Source organism: Astyanax mexicanus, chromosome 1 (assembly GCF_023375975.1).
Source record: "Astyanax mexicanus isolate ESR-SI-001 chromosome 1, AstMex3_surface, whole genome shotgun sequence".
NCBI lineage: Eukaryota > Metazoa > Chordata > Actinopteri > Characiformes > Acestrorhamphidae > Astyanax > Astyanax mexicanus.
In genome coordinates this window covers 19,959,884-19,986,732 of record NC_064408.1, presented here as the reverse complement: position 1 = coordinate 19,986,732, position 26,849 = coordinate 19,959,884, and the positions used below count along the sequence as shown (strand labels likewise).

Sequence of the window (26,849 nt, the reverse complement as noted above, 5' to 3'; positions counted from 1 at the left end):
GTCGCGGGACAGTACGTGAGTGTCGCGAGACAGTACGTGAGTGTCGCGAGACAGTACCTGAGTGTCGCGGGACAGTAGGTGGGTGTCGCGAGACAGTACGTGAGTGTCACGGGACAGTAGGTGGGTGTCGCGAGACAGCAGCAACAGGACAGGGACAGTTTTTGCTCTTACTGCCTCTCCAAAATGTTTCAGAACACCCCAATTGAATGGTGGTGTTTCTTCTTTGCCTTGATTTAGCCTGTTCCAAGACAGAAATCACATCCACAATGGCTTCCACACTCATACCCTACAAGTCAGTGCAGTTCATTTGATTCTAAGGGACATAGTAAAAGATATGTGACACAATACTTGTACCTGTCTCGTGATATTTGGCATGGGGTATTTTACGGATTTTGTTTATACATACATACATATATATATATAACTCCCAAAACTCTGGCCTTAACCTCAGACAACCTATATTACCCAGTGTCCTCTTTGTAAATAAGGAGAGTATAGCTTTAGTAAATGTAGACTGAAAAATATAAAACATCACCCAACATAAATATAAATCACCCTTTGAGCTAACCCTATGACCTGCATAGCTTTATTCCATGGTACACATTGATCCAACTGCTCAGTTGCCTCAGTGTTGAAGTTCTCCTCCATGTTGCACAGTGGATGAGTTAAGAGTACTGCATATTATTACACAGCTACATTTACATGGAGCCTGATAATTTAATAATAATCTAACTTAGGGCTCCATCAGAATAGAATATGTGATATATACATACCTCAAGTCACCTCAAATCAATTACTGTCCAACTGAGATGTGCAATACTTTATCTAACCAGCTAAATAGAAGAATAATGATCGTGAAAAGAAAGCAAATGTATTGAGAAATAAAGAAAAATAAATGTTTGATGTGGGCAAGATAATGTCAGAGGTGAATGCTAGTTTATATGCAATTTAGATCAATTACTCAGGCCTACTTTGAATCCTCCTTTCATTTCGCAAACACAGAGATACATGAATCCAGAATCAAAAGAATGGTGCACATACATCCCTGTTGTAAACATACTGCTCACATCTTTACTTTTATTTTATTTTATTTTACAGTGACAAGAGATGGTCAGTTATCACCAACATTATGCCCTTTCATGTCTCATACTTTTTTCTATGTATTTAAATGTTTGTACTGTAATAGCCTTAGAAAAAAAAAAAAAAAAAAAAGACAGACAGCCCCGATTTCCCCCCAAAACTCAATCATTCTGACACATCATCCCTGCCTAAATGACAAAAGATAAAAGTGAGGATACTCAGTGCACAGTGTTCAACCCCATCCAGATAAATAGACATATTGGTACACACAACCATCAACAAACTGCATGTCTGCTTATCTGCAATACATGCTCATTTGTGTGCATGTGCGTGCGCATCACAGTTCGGTACAGTTGCCCTCCACATGAGAGGAAGACGCACTTTAGACATGTGTGCATGTACAAGTTTCTCTTGGTTTTGGGTTGAGTGTTAGACAAAACAGAAAAGGGATAAAGAGAGAGGAAAAGAGACAAGCTATGCTGACGGACACAAAAAAAACAAGATTTATAAATTAACAGGGAACCCAAACATCAACTTGCAAACACATCCAAGTAGATGTTGACCATGCTAGTCTCAGACAACTTCCGCTGTGGATTTTTCAAGTTTTTTCCAGGACATCCCTCAAAGCTGAATGCTCGTGGTGGCGTGTGAACACAACTGAAGCTGGAAGGATAACTGGGATTTTAATGCAGCACCGAAAGTAATGCATTTTTCAGAAACTCGACACAGGAACACAGAGACGATTAAGTGACGACAGCCCAGGTTTACCACAAACTCCTCCCACCCCAACTGCAAAAAGATAAGGGAAAAAAAAAAAAAAGGAAAGAGAGGGGAAAAAAGTCCACTCTACCACTTAATCCATGTCCTTCAGTCGATAATGGCATCGCACATACACGCACACACAAATACTGGTAGTGTGAAGTCACACAGTCTTTTGCTGCACACTTGTTGGGGAGGATTATGGCAAGTAAGTGAGTGTGTGCATGGTTATGTGCACAGGAAGTATAACCGGGAGAGGAAATAAAGGGTAGTACAGTGAAGAGGTCCATTACTCCATTATTCCATCTGTTCGTACAGCAGGCTTGTCGCTCGATACCAGCGGCTAACACGTTCATGATGAGGAGCACGGATGGAAGGAAGGCAGGAAGGAAGGAGTGAGCTTATGAACTGTCCACAGTCCACAGAGGAAGTCATGACGGCATGGCGTTTTTCTTCACAAAACACACATCCATAGCAGCAGGTAGAGCCTTTTACGCTCTGCCTCTAAACAAAAACAAAACAAAAAAAAATACCCCCCTAGTTTTCCCATCACCCCCTCAGACATGCCAAGGAGATGTCATAGTTCTGGGAAGCAAGGTTTCTCCCCCCTCTCAACAGGCCCATCTCTCCTACCAACAAGTCGCCCATCCTTTTAGTCAGTCAGCAGATTTCTTTTTGCGTCTTTACTGCAAGTCTCTCCCCACAACCCCCTCTCCCCGCTGACCCCGTTCTTCAGAGTGGGGTTCACGGGATCACCGCTCAGGCTCCGACTCCAGGGCCAGAACCCTCTTGCGTTCACGGCACTGCTTCTTATGGGCTGGCCAATCCCTCTGCTGACACTGGGAACCACAGTAGCGAGCCACCTGGCAGCGGCCACAGATGTTGAACTCTCGCAGCTGAAGAGAATAGACATCAGGAAAAGCAGCCGTTAATACATCAAATTAAAAGCCAGAAAACTTAACAGTGGCATGATAAAAAGATATACATATGTACACAAACTACATTTAAACATCTTTCTGCAGTATTATTATATACTCACAAAGTCATTTAAATCTATGATTATGATTTTTGGGGACTAGGGTTAGGTTTCGCAGAAATAGTGGAGATTTATTTTATCTTATTACTTTTGGGTCATTCAGAGGTTTTGGGCTGTATGTAGTGTGGGACACGCAGACGTTTTTGTAACACTTAGTTAGTTAATCTTAAACAGAAATCAAAAGCATTATAGGTAGCTCAACCAACTTTTGGTTGCTTCTTGACAGGTAGTTGCATCTGTGTGAGCAGAATTAATTTGATACCATGTACTTTTTTTTATCTAAATATATAATCAATAAGAGATTATTTAAAATGACCAAATAATGAAAACCAATGAGCCATTAACCACTAGGGTACAGTGTGTTAATAAAAAATATTGCTAAATAGAGAGACAATGAAAATAAGTGAAAATTGTATTTTATGGCCACTGAGAAAAAATGGGTTAATGAGACCACTGTTTTCAAACCATTTTTTTATAAACACCTTAAGCACATGCAATGTTTCTTATTTCAGGCTACAGGACTGGATTAATTCTTTCATACAATTTCTGATATTAAGCCAATAACAAGACCCACAGACACAGGAGTTTTAATGCCCACAAAGCAGAAATATATTATTTTGTGCAAGACAAAAACATACTGAGAACATCACAGCAGTGTGTGAATCTGTTTGTTCATCTGACTTTATTTACACAATATAGGAGAGCTGAGTTAGTGTGCTTCTACAGGTCTTAAGCCATTCAAATGCCCATTTAAATGTTTTACATTCGACAGAACTAGTTCTGACCTGATCTCTAGGACAAGTTATTAAACTGTTGTTATACATCAGGATTTTAACCTTAACATATTTACATGTGCCAGCAATACGAAATAAAGGTAAATGGGCTGCTCACAGAACTTATTTGATTGAGTTGTGAACACTGTATCAACATTCAGAAATGGGTCTGAGCTTTTATGGGTTAAAAAACAATGTATATTATGCCAAAAAATGACATGAAAAAACTTTGCAGGACAAAAATCATTTGAACAATTGTGAGATTTTATAGATTTTTGGTATATATATAAAAAAAGTATTCTTCCCAATAAACATCTTGCTCAACAATTGCTGGCAGCCTTCAATAAATGGCAGGTGTGGTGGACAAATGTCATAGTGTAGAACCGAACCGAACAAAAACGAAAAAAAGGCCACAATAACATCAGGATATTTTTAACATAGCTTTTCTTTAAATTCATGGACTTTGAACAAACATACATATGCCCATACATAAACACATCAATTACAGAGCTGTTTTTCCATTACTGACAATGAAAGGAGTTTTAGAAACACTGCTGGAGAGCTACGTGTTCAGAAGTATCCAGATACAAATGGATAAGCCCGATAGCTGTAATGCAGGGTTTGGACAAACATCAAAACGAAATAACAGGAACAGTTACAGGACAGTACTCACCCTCCTTTCAATAAGTGAACAAGGGGGATAATGACATTCGTAGTACGTGCAAGAGCACTCCTCTTCCTCCACAAGCTCTCCGTTAGCGTTGTAGTAGCGTGTGCGGCTTAGCTCCAGATACTGCTCCTCAACTGGGTCTGCTGGTACCTGCTGGATGGCCAGCCAGTAGAGTGACTGCTCTCTGTGGAAAGACCACACACACAGATAAACACACTAAATCTCAGGAGGCAGACATAAGTAAAAGGCATAAGACTTTGCTGAATGTTCCCTACTGAAGGCCAGTCATTTCAAAACTAAAATAACAGACTTAAGAGCACTTTCCTATGTAGTGTTTACACCAGAACATGGTGATCTCTTACTGTAATTCAAGAGTCACTGTATTAGATTAAACTGGTGGCACCAATCCTCCAGGAGGGAGCACAGTAAACTTAGGTTACCTCTGTTTGCTGGACAGCTCCTCTGGTTTGGGACTCCAGCCAACAGGAACGAGGCGCAGGTTGTCTAGACGGTTGTCCACTGTGACTGAGTTAATGTGGACGACTTGGAAACTAGGAGCAATGCCACCTCTGTGCTTTTCCCTGTACAAACACACACACACAACAGGTTAAACTTGAATATAAACATCCTTCTTTTTAACAGATAAATTCACCTGATACATATTCATGAGAACAATTCTACTCATTAAGAACCTAAAACTCACCAAAGTAATTCATGCAGGGGACGACCAGCCCATCGGCCTTTACCAATGTCAAAAGCATATGCAAAGATTTTTGCTCCGTTGCCGTCGGCATCAACCTCCATGCGAGCCTGAAAAAAATCATTAAGCACGTTAAGAAATTAAGTTTCGTGCTCAATATGAAGAAACAGAACAAGCTGTGAATATAAATGCTTATAACGAAGACTTAACGAAGACACAATACACTTTTTCACCGAAAACCTGCATAATTTATTCTTTACAACTGCAAATTTAAACATCAATCATTAGATAGTTTATATATATATATATATATATATATATATATATATATATATATATATATATCTTTTTTTTCTTCCTTGGTTACTATTCTTGTCTATTTTACTTAGTGATAATGTAAATCTGGCAATTTTTTTTTACAATGTGTTAGAATTTAATACAGATGCTCCAAAATTACTAATGAGCTTCCATTAAATGTTAAGAAACCCGTTTCCTTCTCCTTTAAATTTGCCATTATAGAGAGAAAGGTTTTCGGTAAGATTATCATTCTTCTCAATTTGGTATAAGCAGAAGTATATATGTATGAGATGTTTTTATTTTCAGCACCTTGAAACATAGACTCAGGTCCTCCAACATATATAGTGACCTACAACATTGCAATCTTTGTGTGTTGTTTTCCAAAGCTAGTTAAATACAGTCTAAATAACCATTAGATAGCCTGTTAAAATGTTGTGTTAGCATAGCTAGGTACTTTATGATCAGTTTCCACAGCAGTCTTTGAACATACCACCACCATAAATCTAAAATTACTGGAAATTCTAACACAAGAGTGAAATAAACAAAAAGTGGGTGTGGCAGAATAAAATGGACACACAGACAGAGTCTAATTCCTCACCTCAAAGGCATAGTTTTCCACCAATGGTATGTCCTGCTCATCTATGAGGGTGTACTTTGTCTGAAAGAGAAAGAGAGAAAGAGAGTAAGAGAGAGAAAGAGAGAGAGAAAGATCAATCAATCGTTATTATTGAAGTCACAAGCTATTTAGGCTGTCAATCACAATCCTCATATCACAAGAAATTGAAAAACCCTTTTTATTTTGGATCATTAATCATGAACATTTGATTTGTTGTTAAAAAAAAAAAAAAAAAAAAAAACAGCTGTGTCCGATTCAGATTTTGAAGTAAAAAAAATAGTAGATACAAAAAGACATGTGACAGTGGTGACATGCATCACAGCATGTGCAACACCAATACAAACAGCCAATAAAAAGCATTCACTTCATCTAATTTTTATTAGTGGAGTAAAATTGCATGCCCAAAGACTAAAATGCTTAAGTGCTGAGATAATGACAGATCTCCACTGGCATTGTGTATTAGTACACATCATTAGTCTACCAAGGCCTTCAGTCATGCAGCTCCAGCCCACACCTATCCAAACTGATCTCTGTTTACCAGCTGCCCTCTAGTGTCACAGCAGGAGCGGCCTGGCACAGACACACTGGAGCTATAGCTAGATTTATAGCCTAAAATGACACCAACAATACAATTCCCAACTCAGTTCCTACTAATCTATAAAGTGATCTAAATTAGTAGTTAACTAAATACTTAATCTAGTCATAGTAATAGTAGAGAATTTAGTCTATTTTTGGACTAATGATAATATTAGATACATCAAATTAAAGTTATAGCAATAAGAATTACAATTTATTTTCACTAGTAAGAAAGCAATTATATGTAATTGTAGTTAGTTTGATTGTTTTTACAATCAAAAATGTCACTATTCATAAGAGAGTGAGGGAGCATTTTACAATAAGCATATCAATTAACAGTCATAAACGATACTAACTGGTTAAGCAATGTCTGGAATAACAATTATAACGCTATTAAACACTGTAAACATAATAAAACGTCATTATTAATAAAGGCTTAACTAACAACATAATCTGTTGTAAGTACTGTTAATTAAATAATGTACTGTTATTGTAAAGTGTTACTGTGAGTAAAATCCCAAAATAACATTACAAACAGGTATTGGTGATGGGGTTGTGACTAGTAAAAATAACAGGAACACTTTACTTAGATGGTCAATGTATGGCATCATTGATGCTCAACTGACATTCAACTGCATGTCTATTAAATGCAAATCAATGCTATGTGGAATGTAAATAACACAAAATAGAACCGAACCCTACGCCTAACCCTTACCGTAACCATTTTTTTAACCCTAAAAATAAATGATTTAATTATCTATTCAGTGTAACCCCACACCCAACTCTAACCCAAACTTTAATCTTAACATTTAGAGATTGGGTTAAGGGTTAGAAATGTTATAGTTAAGGATAAGATTAGGGTTAGGTGTACGGTTAGATTTTAGGGTTGATTAATGATTGAGGTTATGGTTAGATTTTAGGGTTAAATAATAGTTAGTTCAGTTCTATTTTCAATCATTTACATTCCACATAGGGTTAATTTGCATTTAATAGACGTGAATTTGAATGTTAGGTAAATGTTAGACAATGGGGCCATCAAATGGACCATCCAAGTAAAGTGGTACAAAAATAACATTAGGACAGATGTTTATGTTGAAGATGTGGCAAGTAAAAAGAACATTTAAGACTGGTGAGAATTGTGATGGTGATGTGGCTAGTAATAACATTAAGGGCAGGTGAAAATGGTAAGGATGGCTCTGTTTTTAGCACAGATCTGATATTAAAATATAGTACGTCTAGCTAAACGTTAGATGACACCTGAAGTAAAAGTCTTTACTACGAAAATTGCTTTACACAGAACTCTAACTGGGAGATAATAGCCATTGTTGGTGTGATTTTAGGCTGAAAAGGCTTGACTAACACAACAATAGCAGCAAAGCTAGGGGCTAACTTGCTAAGCTAGCAAGCTATAGACCTATAGTTACACCGTGTAACCTAATGTTAGCTCCCACTGTAGCGAACTAGGTTAACTGTTACTGGGTTATCTAGATAAATAATAGCTAGCTTGTGATCTCTCTATGTTATGTAGTTTAATACGCTATAGATGCGTAGTCTTTAGTTAATCGGGCTAGCTGTTGTACGTAGCCCGCTGTTGAAACTCCTCCACTCAGCAGACATGCCGCCGGTTTGAGTCACGTTGCAGCGGTTCCTGGTTCAGAGATTTGCCGACTCGTCTCCTGATTAAATGTCCGGCTAGCTAACCGAGTGCTAAGTTCATTTAAGCCGGCTGCTTAAGAAACATCGTGTAGTATTTTAAACCCCACGTTTCGTTAAATGAGTATCTTAAATTATAAAAAGAGACATGCTGTTTAGGGCCACTATCCACACACACACGCGCTCACCAGCCTTCATAAACCCTGCCGTTTATTTTGCTAGCAGGTTAGCTGCGTTAGCTTCGTTAGCTTGGAAGCTATTCCGGTGTTCTGCCGAGTTATGCTATCCGTCGATACGCGCTTTCTAAAGGCACTGCGCATGCGCTCACCTACACTTTTTAATTATTTCTCCGTTTTTTTAATATGATAAGTGTGTTTATTATCTTTTATGGTTTTTTGAGCATTAAACAACCTGGACTCACAGTCATTGCACAAAAGAAAAAAATGACAATTAATAATAAATAAATAGAAAAATAAAAAATACAAAAAGCAGTTTCTAATTACCTCCCATTACCTTAGCTAACTTCACCCTAATACAGTGATTTATACTATCCAATATATATATAAACATACAGGGATCATGCTCTAATATGGTGCTTCATTTGTATTTTTGCCGCCTTATATATTTTGCCTTAACCATTTCAGGCCACTTGCCACAACAACAGACATGCGTTTTCTTTTTTTCCTAAATGTTTTGTTGCGCAGAACACTAACGTTAATTGAGACCATTTGTTAATCAGAATAGACTAAAAACGATCTTATGAAACAATAGCTTAGCCCTGCCCACTGCAAAAATCCTAGCACTAGAGTCACATAGGCAAATTAAAAAAGCTATTTTTTGTACTAATTGTGTGTGATTTAGAACACTTTTTACCATGTTTATTTTAGTGTTTAGGGATGGCTTGTGAACAAAAAGGACAAGATCAAATCTAAAATCAAAAAATGTTAAGCACTGGCCTCCAATGCAATAGACATAAGACAGTTACTAAATTTATTTAATTTGATTTAATGTTCGTATAGATTTTATATTAGAATATATATAACACATAATTCAGGTCTGAAAGGGTTAAATACAGCTACACTAGGGAAGCACGGTTTGACAACGTAGCACAACTCGACGGAACACCGGTAAAATCGCTTATTCGACCAACAGACACGTTCAGGGGGTGTGTGTTTTAACGACCATCGTGCTGTACTGTAAGTTAGCCGCTGATTTATGCGTTAATCTCTAAATATTGCTAATAAAAGCCTCCTCGCCAGCTCTGTGATCCCCTCCCCTTCGCACATGGCAGTCCCCGGGATCGGTCTCACCTTCCCGGCCACACGGCCAAGTCGAACAATCCCGAGCTTGAAATCCGACATTAGACGGACGGTCTCGCAGGTGATGAGCGGAAGGTTTTAAGCGCAGGTCTGGCGGTTCTCGGGTCTGAAGGCAGTCCGGGCAACCCCTCACCCCGAGTTCCCTACAAGTTCTGTTGTCTGCGAGGGTCAGCCGCTGCCCGACTCTTCCCCACCCGCTACCAAACCACCGCGATGCGCCGCCGCTGAGTGGCGTTGGAAAACCTGCCAGAGAGGGTTGCCAGGTCCAACAAAAATATCCAGCCCAAAGTCAGTGTCAAACCCGCCCTTCAGAAGCTTAAAGCCCAAAAAATATACAGCTCTGGAAAAAAAGAAATAAGAGTCCACTTAAAACGATGAGTTTCTTTGTTTTTACCTAATTGAAAACCTCTGGAATATTGTCAAGAGGAAGATAAATGATCACAATCCATCAGACCAAGCTGAACTGCTTGAATTTTCGCACCAGGAGTGGCATAACGTTATTCAAAAGCAGTGTGTAAGACTGGTGGAGGAGAAAATGCCAAGATGCATGAAAACTGTGATTAAAACCAGGATTATTTCACCAAATATTGATTTCTGAACTCTGAACACTGCACTGTCACTTTACAAAGACAATTACTGTTTACAAACACTGTCATTATAAACTTAACTGAGACACTTATGCTCTTAATTCACACTATTATGCTGCTATAGCTAACTTGCACTCTGGACTTCATGCTGCTGCCACCTGCTTACTCTCCCTATTTTTTGTGTGTTTATCTTGATGTCTATTTTGTTCTATTCTATTTTATTGTATTCTTGTTTTTATTTTATTTTATTTTGTCTATATGTATCTATTTTAACAATTGCTCCTGGGTGTAAACTGGATCGTGAGACCACAATTTCATTCCACCTCATGTACCACATGTGATGCGAATGACAATAAAATCTCCTTGAATCCTTAAAACTTTATGAATATAAACTTGTTTTCTTTGCATTATTTGAGGTCTCAAAGCTCTGCATCTTTTTTTAGTTATTTCTCATTTTCTGGTCTACATGACCATATTTTTATTTGGTATTTGGGCGAAATGTTGTCCCTAGTTTATTGAATAAAACTACAATGTTAATTTTACTCAAATATTTACCAGAAAAACTGATTCAGAAAGTATAGTGGCCTCTTACTTTTTTTCAGAGCTGTATGTCTGTCACACGTTTAAAGCAAATGTCAAAACAAAGATGAGTGTACGACTTATTATTTTGTTTATAAGGGATTCATTATCAGTATTGCTATTTATCATAAAGTCATTAATAATATTGTAAAATTTGTGTTTCATCAATTATTTTATAACAGTTTCATATCCAAGTCAAGAACATTTAATCTCTCTCTCTCTCTTTATCTCCCTTATGTCGTTATGTTCTCCTGGTTCTTATTGTACACGTTTGCCCACCGTGTTCATGTAACATTCAAGGCAGCACACTTGATTTTCAAACATGCTCAAATTGGCGGGAGAATCTCGAATCTGGCAACTCTGCTGCCAGCGTTCACAGGGGGCGGGACAGAGCCCTGCTTCAGCACACACCAACCCCTGAAGAACCCCGAGCGCCTCAGCCAGTTAAAACGCCGCGTATTTGACTGTGTCTGACGTGTGCCTGGCTGCGTACTGGGGTTTGATCCCAGCAGCCAATCAAGGAAGGGAATCTCACTGCAAGCTCCTCCTACCCGCCCGCTTCCGCCGCGTCATTGGCTGGCGCTTCTCTGAGCGCGGGAACGTGGCGCCGTTTTAGCGCGAAATTCCGAGTCAGAGCGTGAACAGATAACCTAGAGCAGTGCTAACTGCTATATACTCAACTAGTATGCAACAAAGTTTTAGTGTTATAAACAGAGGTGTCAAGTTATGAAGTACATATACTTTGTTACCTTGCTTAAGAAGAAATTTTGGTTATCTATACTTTTAACTGGAGTAAAGACGACTTTTTGCCTCTCTTCCTGACTTTTTTACACAATTATCTTAACTTTCTACTCCATATATTACATTACAAATAGCCTTGTTACTTTTACTATTTAATTTCAGCTTGTTTTCATTCCGGATCCATGATCTTTAAAAAAACTATCCAGATAAATCTCTTAAAAACATTTTTTATCATCCCCACCCTTAAAATTACTTTTATTTTTATAATTTAAGTACTTTTTAAACCAGTACTTTTACACTTTTACTTGAGTAAAGTTAATACCCCAACTTTATACACTTTAGATAATTTATACACATTTTACACATCATATTATACACATTAGATGGTTGTTAGTTTGAATTGCATTAGGACTGAAATATTAAATGCAAGACAAAAAGCACATTCTTAAAAATAGCATAGTCAGTGTCACGCAATTTTTTATTTATTTTTTGACATAATATGTATCTAACATGTCAAAATTTCATGATAAGTGTATTGCTACCCATCCAGGGTAATGATTATCTCTAAATGTCCCAGTTTCGTAAGTTCATTGTCTTACTGTGTCTGTTAAATTGACTGATTAGACTCTGGGTGCACTTGCATGACTGTTTTTCATTGATACTGCAGAATCATTAGACTTGACTACCCCATCAGCCCTGGTGGCTCCTACAGGTAGAGTTGGACAGGCAGTGAATTGGTAACTGTGGCTCTGCTGTAGCATTATTTAAAAACAATACAACCATTGTTAATATAGTCAGTGCTGTGTAAAACCATACTTCACCAAGCCTTCTCTGATCTTCTCTGTTATGTTCACCTTAAGGACATGTATGTTGGTGAGAAAAAGTCTATCAGTATATATTAGTATAACAGTGTCCAGGTTTTTGTTAAACATTGGTGGCAACTCTAGGACCAAAAAAATGTCAAATAGTACTTGAAATAAACTTTCTTTAATTGGCTTCCATTGAAAGATAAGAAGTAGTTTTCCTTTACCATTCACTTTATTTTTGTTATGAGGACAGAAATAATTTCTTCCTATATATTTGTGCAGGTGTCAATGAACAGACCAACAGTGCATCACCATACCAGACGTATTTCAATTTTAGGTGACTTTCTACTGTAAGTCAAATAGCATGTTATTTAAATGTATTATGCAAAGTCTTTTTGTTTTTTTTTGGCATAAAGTTTTGTGTGCATAAAGATTTAAAATGTGAAGCAAATACAAAAAACACTAGAATGTATCCTGCTTCAGTATACCCTGGTTGGCTTCAACACACTTTGGAATAAACATTGCTGTGATTTGACTGCATCCAGTCCCAAGGGCACACCTGAGAAAGAGAGCGAGAGAGAGAGTATGTGAGTGTCATTATTGTGCAGTAGGTCTGTGAGAGCATGAGCCACTGGGTTGACCATTAACATCAACCTGCCATTGTTTTCCCATTCCGCCCACTCTGGCTCTTTACAAATGGGATGATTAACTTGGATCTCAACTCTGAAAGCTGCTGAGGGACTCAACTCAGTTAAAGTCAACTATCCAGTTTAGTTGGCTGTCCTGTGAAACTAGAGAGCACTTCCTCTCTCTCTCTCTCTCTCTATCTCTCTCTCTTACTCTTTCTCTCTTTTTTCTTTCTCTGCATCCCTCTTACTCGTTTTTTCTCTCTATCCTTATCGCTCTTTTTCTCTCACTTACTCTCTCTCTATATCTTACTTTTTCCCCTCCCTTAGTCTCAATATATCTTTCTTACTTTCACTGTCTCTTGCTCTCTCTCCCTCTCTCCCTCTCCCTATCTCTCTTTCTTTCTCGCTCTCTCACACTCTCTCTCTCTCTTTCTCTCGCTCGTAAGTTCTCTCTCTCTCTCGCTCATTCGTTCTCTCTCTCTCTCTCTCTCTCTCTCTCTCTCTCTCTCTCTCTCTCTCTCTCTCTCTCTCTTGGAAAAACTGGATCCTCCACCTGGAGCTGGAACTTCCGTGTTGTACACCTGTGACAGGTAGGCCAGGTAGGCCTGGGTGGCAGAACTGGATGCACCTGCTGCGCAGCTAAAAGAACAGCTGAGAAAGGGTAATAGCTATAACTATCTAAGCTTTGTAAAGTAGAGTTTAACGCTGTAGCTGCTGTTTTTAACACAGCTGAAGACTCCCACCTCTCTCCAGCAGTCATGAGTGCTGATTACGGACTTTGTGACTTGGCCGTGGTGTCGCTGCGGGACACCGAGCAGGAGGAGGAGGACCCCGGACTCCGGGGGTCTCAGAAGGAGCACAATAACAACAGCAGGAGCAGGAGCTCGGTGGAGGGGTCTCCTCTCTCTGACACTCTGTCTGAAGACCCCTGGATAAACGTAATTCCGTCCCTTTACTCAAACGGCTCGGTGGCGGGGGCGAGCCCCGCGGCGGACTCCGGCTCCCCGGCTGAAGTGAAGCTCTGCCCCGCACACCAGTCGGAGCTGGACCGGTACTGTAACACCGAGCAGAGGCCGGTCTGCTCGCTGTGTGAAACTCTGGGCTCCTGCCAGGGTCACACAGTCACACAGCTGACCGAACGAGCTACGACCGTCAGGGTGAGTTACTGAAACATTAAGGTAACGTTGTGACAGAAGAATGTAACTCAACTTGTGTTGTTGTTTACTGTCTGTGTGCTTCACATAGGACATAACATACCCAACACTGTGGTTAAGAGATCACTTTAATTTCTGAATCAGTTTCTCTGATTTTGCTATTTATAATTATATGTTATAAGCCAAATTAAAATTGTTGTTTTCTTCTATAAACTACAGACAACATTTATTCCAAATTCCAAATAAAAATATTGTCATTCAGAAAACTGCAGAAAATGAGAAATGGCTAAAAAACAAAAAGGGAGGGCTTTCAGACCTCAAATAATGCAAAATAAAATAAAAAGAAATTATTAATATTCACAAATCATTTAAGAGTTCAGAAACCAATATTTGGTGAAATAAGCCTGTTTTTTTTTATCACAGTTTCACATATTTATCATATTATGTCACAATAAAGATTTAAAGATGATATCCTGTGATAAAAATTATATCACGATACACAGTAATAATCAGAGAAGTATAAAAACAAAGTAGAACTACTTCACTGTTTTACCTGTATCTACTGGAGTATTATTCTTACTCATACTTTAACTTTTACTTTAGTACATACTTTAAATGAGTTTAATATTTTTACTCCTATACATTTTTATGTGCTGCATCCTTAGTCACTACAGTTATACAAAATGTTACACAGCTGCCTCAGCCATGAGTGAATCAAGCTATAAAGCTGTTCTTGTAAGTAGACTGCTCCCATTGCAACTTTCCACTGCTTTCTGTGATAAATACATAGCACAGCATTTGTACTTTTACTTTCAGTATGTCATTAGTTATTATACATTTTAGAATAAACTACTTGCAATACTGAAGTACAAAGTATGCTGCATGCTTTATTAAGTACTACTTAGGTCACTTTTTGACTTGGACTTTTACTCAAGTCTCTATCGCTAGTATTTTATACTGGTAATGTCTGGTAATAATTGCAAAATGTTTAAATCAACTAGACCAGTTTGTGCTCATGTGCTGTTGACATTGATGGCATTCTATGCTACATTCACTTCTACCTACTAGCAATGGGCCATATGGTGAACTATATCACAGCATTTAAGACAGTACTGTTGCACAATATGCAGTATTTAGCAATATTTCCAAATAGATCGATTTTTGAATGAACCAGTTTGTGCTTGTGTGTTGGACATAAAATTAGGAATGCACCGAAAATGTGTGCAAACATAAATAAAACATGTTGTTCAGCTGAACAAGTGATAATACTTTTTTGATAATTAATCTGATGTGATGTTTAAAAAATCTTCAGTTCAGTAAATTTTTTACAATGTAAAACTGGTTTGCAATCAGCCTCAGGACAAATGTTTCATTTGGTTTCAGTTTCAGTTCTGTTAAAAAATCTTTTCCGAAATCACTACATAAAATACACAGTAAAACTTTATTGTTAAGTAGTAATTTCTACCAGGGGGTGGACGACGTGGTGAACATTATGCATCATGATATTTGAATTTTATATTGCGATATTTAAAGAAGATACAGTTACATGATACACACAATATTTGTTGTAACAAAAAACAAACTTTGCTTATGTTCATGAATTGCTGATGGCATTAATATGGTAAATAAAATACATACACAGCATAAAAGTGGGTATTGAACACTAATTGTGTTAATTTCTTATTAATTAATTATTTAATTAATATTAATATTATTAAATATTTATTGAAACATATTAAAATTGACTGAACCAGTCTCTCCTGATGTTCTGAAGGCATTCAGATACATTCAGGTACATAAAATACAAAGCTAAATAAATAAGTTGTTTGTAAACACTGTTCTTTTCTGTCTACTATATACTACTATCATTATTGTCACTATACTAAGCAATTTTACTGTTATTTGTTTAGCACCCCGCACTGTACATTTTTTTAACAGTCTGCCATGTTGACATTTAACAGAGCCGTATTAGCATGGTGGCATTTTAGTAGAATGACCTGGACACCAAGGCCCTTGTTCTTGTAAAGAAATGTTGGGTATTGAATGTCAGTGTGGAACTTTAAGGGGAAGTCCACCAGTTTTTAACAAATGTCTGCACATATTGTATTGTATCAGTCACTGAGATAAGAAACAGTATCAGATGAGAGTGGTTTCAGGTTAAATGGTTTTCTGTAAAAGTAATATACTAACATTTGTTGACAGTGGCAGTAACCAGTGGTCACAATGTTGACACAAAAACATCAGTGAGCATAAACTTACAGTACGCATGTCTACTGAGTTTTTATTTGATATGTTGATACGTGTACAGTACTGGTTAATCTAAACAACACCTTTTGGGCACTATTTATTTGCTTTATCACTTACCTGCAGATAATTAGAAATACAGCACTATGCATGCAAAAGACATGTTTGGAATTTATACAAAAAGCTGTTCATCTGGTCAGTGTACACTTTACACATATATAAGAATAAATAGAAATTGACAATAACATATTATCAGCCTGTTTATTTAACCATTTGCAGATACCATCCAATGCCAGTTTATCTAATCACCCATTAAAGTAAAAATCAGGGAGGACTGCACAGTATATTGTTTCAGCATCATCATTGCAATGGGCACCTGTGCAACAGTCACATCACAGAACATGCAATGTCATGTGCAATGTAAAATATACATTTTATTAAAAACAATTGTGCCTAATTCAAAAGGTAAATTCACACTGTTATCATTTTCCATTAGATATCTATGACAGAAGTCGAATTATGTCCACAGAATGTTGTTTATTTTACTCAAATATCTGATACAAAGAGGGTGTTCTTAATATCACGAGACATGCTGGATCATTAACTTGTGGAGAAACTGTTGGTAATCCCTGTATTTTTATATCACAATATATAAAGCAGACAAACTAAATGTTAAAAATAATGCATAATAATAATGAAATAATATTTTTCCAGTATCATGCAGACAGGTGAGCTGCCTGTAGAACCAAACTGATCCATACAGTATCTGAAGTTCACAGAGTAGACAGCAAACAGTCCTGTGTTTTTTCTAATCAACTTCTTAATACCTTTACTTACAAACATATTTTGAATATTTTTTCTGCATTTATGTTTATCTAGTTTAAATTAATTTTTCACTTTGCAAAGTACATTGAAATGGTGTTTCACATAGATCTTTTAGGGATGCTGTAGAAGAACTGTAGGTTACACAATGAATCATATTTGTAAAGGAGATGTGTGAGTGTGCAACTTAACTTGATGTGAAGGTTCTTTACCAGTTTAAAGGGTATTCACACTTAACACACAACAATTTTATGCAAGGTTCTTCTATGGCATCACTCAAAGAGACATTTGAACTGCTTTATTTTTAAATATGTTCTGTAAATTTAGCCTAAAAGCTATCATAAACCATTGCATCAATCATAGGAACTAAGCATTGTGTGTATTCTTATTTAATCACATACTTTTATTTATGTAATAGCTTTTAGTAGGGTACATGTTAATTATCTTTTTTTTGACAATGTGAAACATATGAGTGGAATTCCACTTTATTTTAATTGTTCTGTCTTGTCTTTCAGAACAAGTTGGTGGACATCTGTGAGAAGATGCAGCTGCAAGCGCTGCGGATCGAACGATTCATACAGCACACGCTGACTGCAAAGGAAAAAGCCGTACAGGTAAGCGGTTGGTTTACATGAATTTACATACACTCACACACACTTCAGCACATGCAGAAACACCTGTTTGGGGTAGCTACCCTTATGCCAAGGAGATTTTAGCTTTGTCTAATAACAAAACTCTCTGTTTATTTAACTAATCAAGGTCTTAAGGGTCACATGATAAGCAGAAGGCGTGATAGGTTGGTTCTTTATTGTGTCAACTACTTAAAGAGGTGACTTTCCTGCACCTTTAACCAATATACAGTGTTAGCTTTGTTGCGTGGGTGCAAAATGAGTACAATATATGTTTTAATATGTAACAATGAGGCATCTTATTATAGTGTCTGAGAATATAGTCCAAAAAGGTTAAAAACCCTGGAATTATGATTATGGAAACCATCCGGTACATAATCCAAGAGGGTATATTTTTTCTGAGGCAAAAGGAATAAATGAGATATGCCTATAACTCAGTAGATCAGATAAAATTAGCTAAATTACAAGTACAACAGCAGTCCAGTGGACTATGGCACTGCCACTGTGACCTGAGGATTGCTGACTTGAATCCTGGGTCACGCTGTTTGCCATCAGCAGCCGGAGTCTGAGAGAGCATAAGTGGCCTCTGTAGATGGCACCCTCTCCACACACATCACTTCTAGTGTGATGTTGTTCAGCACAGGAGTCTGTTAGCTGATGTATCAGCTGCACCTTCTTCTGAGCATGCTGGCTACCCATTAGTGCTACATCATCCTCAGTCTCCTCAGACTTCACATGTATCAGAAAAGGCATGTGGTGATCTTTAAACTCATTACTAGTGACAGGGGCAGTCCTAAGGAGTGGGTTGGGTAATTGGCCTTCCACATTAGGGAGAAAATGGGATAGTATAATATAAATAAATTATATAAAAAAGAGAAGTGTAATGACAACTGAACCAAGACTTTTACCAAGGTGTTAGTTAGAATAAATTAAAGTGGAGCAAAATCTAATTCAAGTCTAAATATTCTAGCAAACAAGGCACTGAATTGGGTTACAGAGCAAGAATATACAAACATAATTATGAGTACAATCTTGAAAAAAAAGTTAAATAATGGGTGTGGACAGTATTAGTGGCTCAATAGATTGATAGACCCCATCTGAGGTGTCTTAATTTTTCCAGAGCTGTATGGTAAGGTACTGTAAGAGCTAATAACACTGTAATGACTGTGTGGTGCAGGCGGAGGCGAGCAGTGCTCGAGAGCGGGTGGTGGCTCAGGTGAATGCAGTGCGGGAGGCTCTGGAGGAGGAGGAGCAGCGTCTGCTGGAGGCCGTGCACAGGGAGGAAGAGCGTGTGGAACAGTGTCTCCTCACCCAGCGAGCACACTGGAGCCAGGCACTGAACACACTCTCCAATGCACGCACCAGCCTGGTGCACACACTCACACACTCCACCGATACCATGCTTGTGGTGAGTTCATCAGTGATTTAAGCACAGCTTTAAATGGCTCCCAATATTAAGAATAACTCTCCTCAAATTCATTTACAGTTCATCGTGTATGAAATTACATGGGGGCAGTGAGGCTGGGTTTATTGGGTGCTCAGCACCCCTAAACCTCCTGGTCCTAGAATCACCCCTGGTTATTATACAGTTAGAACTTACACTCTCCAGCTATTTTATTAGGTACACCTTGCTAGTACCATGTTGGACCCCCTTTTGCTTTTGCCTTTTGCTTAATCCTTCGTGGCATAGATTCAACAAGGTACTGGAAACATTCCTCAGAGAGTCTGCTACATATTGACATGATAGCATCACACAGTTGCTGCAGATTTGTCGGCTGCAGATCCATGATGCGAATCTCCCATTCCACCACATCCTAAAGGTGCTCTATTGGATTGAGATCCGGTGACTGTGGAGGCCATTCGAGTGTCCTGCTGGAAGTAGCCATTAGAAGATGGTACACTGTGGTCATAAAAGGAATGGACATGGTCAGCAACAATACTCAGGTGGGCTGTGGTGTTGACACGATGCTCAATTGGTACAAATGGGCACAAAGTGTGCCAGGAAAATATCCCTCACACCATTGCACCACCACCACCAGCCTCAACCGTTGATACAAGGCAGGATGGATCCATACTTTCATGTTGTTGATGCTTAATTCTGACCCTACCATTCGCATGTCGCAGCAGAAATCAAGACTCATCAGACGAAGTAACATTTTTCCAATCCTATTGTCCAATTTTGGTGAGCCTGTGCGAACTGTAGCCTCAGTTTCCTGTTCTTAGCTGACAGGAGTGGCACCCGGTGTGATCTTCTGCTGCTGTAGCTCATCATTCGCCTTAAAGTTGGACGTGTTGTGCTGATGTCCGGAGATGCTCTTCTGCAGACCTCGGTTGTAACTAGTGGTTATTTAAGTTACTGTTGCCGTTCTCTAATCAGCTCGAACCAGTCTGGCCATTCTCCTCTGACCTCTGGCATCAACAAGGCATTTGCACCCTCAGAACTGCAGCTCACTGGACATTTTCTCTTTTTCGGATCATTCTCCGTAAAACCTAGAGATGGTTGTGTGTGAAAATCCCTTTCTTCCCCATTGTGATGCTCAGTTTGAACTGCAGCAGATCTTCTTGGCCATGTCTACATGCCTAAATGCATTGACTGATTCGACATTTGCATTAATAAGCAGTTGGACAGGTGTACCGAATAAAGTGTCTGGTGAGTGTATACTGCTCATTCATTTTTGGAGCAAGTTTAATCATGTAATCATGACAGTTGCACAGTAAGCCACAGTGTTCTGTAATTTGCACGATGACAATACTGAGTTGTACTGACCACTGTGTTTCTGATTCCTTGCTTTGCAGAATTCCAATCAGGAAATATCAGACAGGTAAATTCTTTAACTCACACCTGCTGTAGAGTACAATTTATATTTAAAGTCTGTAAAGTTGCATCACATCTGTGTCTGTGTGTGTTCCACATCAGGATTGAGGAGGCTGAAGGTGTGGGGGAGCCCAAAGACACAGAGCAGTTGAATTTGAACAGGGACTGCAGTGACAGCAAACTCATGTTGGGGCTGTGGGCTAGTGCTCTCCTGCTGGGACCATCTGGTCAGTACACACCCGCAGACACACACTCGTGGCAGCCTCATTCTCCTTGTGCCCCCATTTAGGAAAAATCTCATTTATTCAAAGTGAGATATTTGTCTGTGAATGACAAGAAGGCATATGTCATAGCTTAATACCTATTTAAAAGAGACTGAGGGATGATATGCAAGTAAAGCAGTGTCAAGCACTGTTGACATGCAAACTGAGCAATCACTGAACGCTGATTGACTACAACATAAATATGTATGGTGTTTATGCATGGTGTGCCCATGAAAAAAAATTATGTTAGTCTGTGAGGGTTTCCTTGAGGTACTAATTTGTGAATGTGTAAATAAATGTGTGTGTATAGTACCCTGTAAAGGACTGGCACCCTGTCCAGGGGGTACCCCTGCCCTGTGATTCAATCAGTGTAGTGCAAGGAGATTTTTTAGCCAGATGCAGTTTTAAACATAGTGGAACTTTCACACTGTGCCTATGGCATTTTTTCTCTGTGCTCTGTAAAGGATGAATGGATGGATACTTTATTGACCCAAAGGGAAATTTAGCAAAAAAGGGCTACACACTCCACAACTCAAGGCAGCCTCATTCTCTCTATGACCCCATGTAGAAAAATCTAATTTATTCTAAGTGATATATTTGTCTGTACATTTCAAGGAGGATGAATGGATGGATGAATGGATAGTAAGGGGGTTGTTTGTGTTTCAAGCTTTTGTATTCTGCTACTCTTCTGCTTTGATCGCTGGTTTGAATCCTGTTCATGTAGTTTGTCATCAGCTACCGGAGTCCTGAGAGAGCACAATTGGCCTTGCACTCTCTTGGTGGGTAGATGTCGCTCTCTCCCCTCATCACTCCTGGGGTGATGTTGATCAGCACAAGGCATCTGTGAGCTGATGATCTACAAACATACATAAAAAACTGTTTTAACAAAGTCAGCACACTGGCTTATTCACATTAATGCAATGGGCTGTATTGATTTAGCAAAAAAAAAAGTAATGTCCATATATTGTATGATAAATTGCTAATTTAATTATCCTGACATCATTGCTCTAAGGCCTACCTGACATGCTCTGGTTAGCCTGGTTTTAATGCATGTGACATTGCAGAAAATTGCACAGCCTCCAATTTTAAAAATGTACACAGTCTGTCAGTTTCAGACTCGGTGGGCTTGTTTTTAAAACTTCATGGTGTTTTTTTGGTATGTAAAAATCAGATTCTGTGTGATAAAGTCTTTAAAGTATAACTTACATTAATATATCTCCTCTGTCCACTTGATAGGTCGTGCTCCAGCTCACCTGCACTTCGACCAGCGCAGCGTCAGCCCTCTCCTCTCACTGTCACCTGATGGCCGTACGCTCACCTTCCTCCCCAAGCGTCAGCGCCAGTCACCCCCATACGACCCGGAGCGATTCGACAGCTGGCCCAACGCTGTCTGCTCAAACCCCATCACCTCAGGACAGCACAGCTGGGCCCTGGATGTGGGCACCAGTGGTGCCTTCAAAGTGGGTGTCTGCTATGCCAGCATGCAGCGCAAGGGCACAGGCAACGATGCCCGCTTGGGCTACAACGCCAAGTCCTGGGTCCTTTCACACTATGATGGAGACTTCTCCTTCTGCCATAATGGGAGGAACATTTCTGTAGCAGTGGTGAAGAGACCCTCCAAAGTGGCAATGCTGCTGGACTGGAGCATGCAGACTCTGCTCTTTTATGATCCTGACACTATGTCCATTCTGCACACCGTCAGACAGGCTTTTACAGAACCGGTGCTGCCCACTTGTGCTGTGGCTGATCAAAGTGTCACAATAGTGCACTGACTGTTGCTGCTTAGCTGAATGAAGATATTTAAAATATGAGACTCAAATACGGTATATATGTAGCTGAACAGTAATTCACTATATGGGATGAGTTGAGGAGTTGGGATCTGATGGAGGGTGGTAATCATCCAACATTCTGGCCGCACTAATTTTTGCTTAATGTCGCTTAATGCTATCAAATCCACACAGCAATGATCCAAAATCTTGTAGAAAATCTGTGGTTCGAATCCTGTTCACGTAGCTTGCCATCAGCTACCGGAGCCCTGAGAGAGCACAATTGGCCTTGCTCTCTCTGGGTGGAAAGATGGAGCTCTCTCCCCACATCACTCCAAAAGGGTGATGTCCACAGTCGCTGCGCTTTCCTCCAAGCGTGCAGAGGCAGTGGCTGACTTCACATGTGTCGGAGGAGGCAAATGCCAGTCTTCACCCTCCTGGTGTTGGGGCATCGCTAGTAATAGGGGGAGTTCTAATGAGTGGGTTGGGTAAATTGGTGAGAAAAAAATAAATAATATTATGGGAAAAAAAGAAAGCCTTCCCTATACAGTAGACATAGTTACACCAACAACAGCAGAACAAACTCTTTTTAATACCCCGATTAAATACCCCAAAGGTCTTTAACCCTTTCTGCTCCCTGTGTGCTTCAGAGATGGCCACCGACGAAAACGTTCTTTAATTGATAAGGCTTTTATGAAGGTCAAATTACTCCACCACTCGAGAATCTGGTAAATGTTCCTAAATGTCTTTTACAGGTCTTTTTGGGGTTTTGGTTTGCCTTCCTACCAATTATACCATCAGTTCTTTCTGAACATTTTTTTGTCCTTATTGGTGATAGCTTGACCCCACCATTCTAAGTAAATGCCATATCTTAATTACATTACGAATTGAAGAAACAACTATGTAAAAACACTTTGCTATCTTGTTTATAGCCTCTTTAATGTATGAGCGTTCTTTGAGGAACTCATGGCTGCTGATTGTTGGTACAGTCAAACATTATGTATTCCTTTGTGATTACATCATCTGGCCTTTCCTTATGAGGACTGTGAACAAGTCATAGACTTTACAAGCTTATTTGCTAATCTGAGACATCTATAAATGTTACTCAAATATTTTGGGGTGCCATAACTTTTGTATAAACTGTACAAAACAAAAATAATAGACTAGCCTTGCCAAAAAAATATTTAGCAATCGACTGAAGCAGGACTTGCCAGTACAAATTGATAACTTTACATCTGAACATAATTTTTGTAACTCAGCTGTAAATCCATAATTGCTGGTATTTGCTTATTTAGGAGTGTTTTATCCTCCTCAGTAGCACCATTGTTGTGAAGTATCGTAGAGAATACCAGTATTCTGATATCATCATTGTCATGGGCAACATGTCGAGATAATATTATATTGTGAGATGCCCTGTCATTCCCACCCCTAGTAATAAAGCATTTGTTCAAAAACATTAAAAAATACAACCTCTGAGGATCCACTGCTCTCTGATAAAGAAGAACTAACTGCTAGTGCAGCCAGTCTTGCTTGTACAGTAGTTTTAGTAGTAATTTTATTTGTGTTTTTGATGCCTTGAGTTTCTTTATATTTCAAGTGGAATATTTTTTACTTCAAAAATATTTATTTCCAAGGATCATCTGTATGGTTGCAGATTGTTCAGAGTGAACCGCTCTTATTCACAACATTGACATTGTTGAGTTATGAAGGAGTCAAACCTGGAGTAGCAATATGTACTAAAGTGCTAAAACGATTGGTGCTTGATACAATTAAATATTTACCAGGAAGATCAGACTTATACTGTACAGGGTAGCTCCTGGGCATATTTTGAAATGGAAGGTTATCTGAATAGGCTACTTTATTCTAGCATAGTGAAATACTAGTGAGTGATTATCTGTGTTACTGTTGTCTTTTTGTTAGCTCCAACCAGTCTAGCCTTTATAAATTGATCTCTCTCATCAATAATGCATCTGTCCATGCATATGTTTTTTCTTTATTCCACCATTCACCGATCAGCAGTTCTTTTTTTATTCTGATGGTCGATGTGACCATTACCCAAAGCTGCTGTTCCATTTCTGTATATTTGCATGCACTGCACTGCTGCCAAATGAATGGCTAGTTTTTTTGTAGATTTTGTGTTTTAGATTTTATTATGTAGTTGTTCTGCTTGAAATTATTTCTATGCAAAGATTTAAACACAAGATCTACCATTGTATATTTATTACCGTATTCAAAGAAATGCATGTGTATAAAGATTGTTTTCTGATTTTCATATTTTCTGTGTTGTGCAGAATGGTTTCAGTGGTATTCTGATAAATTTAATTGAAGGTAATACCTGAAAACTATTCTGTATTTTTGTATTATTTTACATTATAATAATTGTATATATTTATGACAGAAGTTCATATTCTTTTTCTTATTCTTTCCTAAATTAAAGCAAATAATAAAACATTTAAAGCCACTTTTCAGGCTCTTGCATTGTGGGTTCCACCCAGATAACAGTCACATCCCCACCTCCCCCTAGAGCTTTACTGGTATATTGTATTTACTGTAGTGTGATGGGTGTGGAGTATATTGCACATGCCTAGGATTACCTCTGATGAGTTTCGACATGCTCACATTAATTATGAGGATAAAAAAATGGAAATGCTGGATATGTAAGAAAAAGTAGTTAAAGTAAATGTAATTTGTCCTCAACAGATTTGTACTGACAAAATTACATTAACATGACATGTTTTTATTAAAATCTTTACTTACTATATAATGTAACATAATTTGAATGTGGACAGAGTACAATATCTTTCTTACACTTTCGGTCAGTTTAACTAGTTTAACTAGTTTAGCAATATTAATAAATGAGTTAATCCCATTTAAACTCATCTCAACAAGCTTTCTGCAGTAGAGTTTATAGAATAATTTTACAGGTAATATTCCCAATGAGACCAAAAGTGTGTTTGGAGGTGGGGTGTATCAAGTACAATTGAGAGCACCCAGGTTTAGATCGTTTAAATAGTGGAACCCACCATCCTGCACACATTCAAAGAAGAAGTGCACTTGTAGAATAGTAAGAACTACCACTTGATCCAATGACACCAGATGGCACTTCATAATGTCTCTGGGTAGAGATCCTAAGGCGTGGCCACAACTTATTAAGGTGAGGGGGACAAGATAATTAAGGCATGGCCTCTACTCATTAAGGAGTGGGAACGAGTTATCTAAATTATCTTTTTGTTTCACAGCTAACAAAGCAAGCAGCTCTCAGGTGTTGTGCACAATATGACTGCATAGGGAAGATCTGCATACTGTCTGCGTCTGAGCCAATCATCTTTTAGTATGACAATTAAGTGTCTTTTTGCTTAGAATCATTCCTCATGTCTCACTGCAAGATACTCTAAAAATCAATAAATCACCATAATTTATTCTAAGAAAAAAATAAAATAAGATAAATTTAAAATATATAATATTCTGTCTTTTTCGTGGGCAATAATTTACAGAAAAGCTTTATTATTCTCTGGCTACAACTTAATTATCTTGTTCCTACGCCTAAATAAGTTGTGGCCACGACTTAATTATTTCATTCACAAACCTTAATTATCTCATTCCCACGCCTTAATAAGTCGTGACCATGCCTTAATAAGTAGTGGCCACAAATCTTTTTTTATCATGATGTCACCTTAGGGGCTCTGTAGCTTACTAACACTCTCAACTGTACATTTTGGTAATCAGTGAGTGCCAGCAGCCAGCAGATGTGATCTTATCCAGTTATTAGCCAATCAGCAGTAGGTATCTTATTGTAGATGAATTAACTTTAAAGTGAATGTATCTATGGTGCTGTTTTTGATGATTTATATATATATCATTTTTCTGCCTTCAAAATTGAAAAGACAATACTTTGTTGAGCAAAAGTATAAAAATATATTTTTGTTAACATTTTTATCACCTGTTTAGCACCTCTCACACTCATACAATAAGGCCTCACTCTGAGCGCCCTCTAGCTTTAGATAGAAAATAGAAAGAAAGCAGTCTCCTCCTAAACTGGTTCAGACTGCATCACTAACCCCGCACTGCAAGACATGTGGACAAGCGTGTTAGCTAATCCTGTAGCAAACAAAATTATGATTACTTACTGTAATTCACTAGATTTTGGGAGTACTTGTGTCACTGCAATAGTAACAACTTTAAAGTGTGCTGGGGTAAGTTTCTATCTACATATTTTAATGTGTAGGAATGATGTTCACCCTCAATTGTACAGGATTTGTTTAGATTTACTCTTGTGTACCACAGTCCAAATAGTGCTGCAGTTTCTTGGTTCTGCTGAGATGTTAACTTTGGCTT

The 26,849-nt window shown here is 38.4% G+C and overlaps 2 protein-coding genes across 2 annotated transcripts; one reads left to right on the top strand and one right to left on the bottom strand.

Moving 5' to 3' along the window:
* Positions 1–1,048: 1,048 nt before the first annotated feature.
* On the bottom strand, positions 1,049–9,705 carry zmynd19 (zinc finger, MYND-type containing 19). Its single transcript, XM_007254021.4, has 6 exons — positions 9,471–9,705; positions 5,914–5,973; positions 5,022–5,128; positions 4,759–4,899; positions 4,322–4,502; positions 1,049–2,735 (listed from the first exon to the last, which is right to left on the bottom strand). The coding sequence occupies exons 1-6, from the start codon at positions 9,519–9,521 to the stop codon at positions 2,592–2,594; spliced, it is 684 nt and encodes a 227-aa protein (XP_007254083.1). The 5' UTR covers positions 9,522–9,705; the 3' UTR covers positions 1,049–2,591.
* A 3,236-nt stretch (positions 9,706–12,941) lies between these two features.
* On the top strand, positions 12,942–25,169 carry bspry (B-box and SPRY domain containing). Its single transcript, XM_007254022.4, has 6 exons — positions 12,942–13,978; positions 17,557–17,655; positions 18,848–19,078; positions 20,467–20,492; positions 20,588–20,712; positions 21,985–25,169. Exons 1-6 carry the CDS (start codon positions 13,580–13,582, stop codon positions 22,518–22,520), a joined length of 1,416 nt encoding a protein of 471 aa, XP_007254084.3. The 5' UTR covers positions 12,942–13,579; the 3' UTR covers positions 22,521–25,169.
* The last annotated feature ends 1,680 nt before the right edge of the window (positions 25,170–26,849 follow it).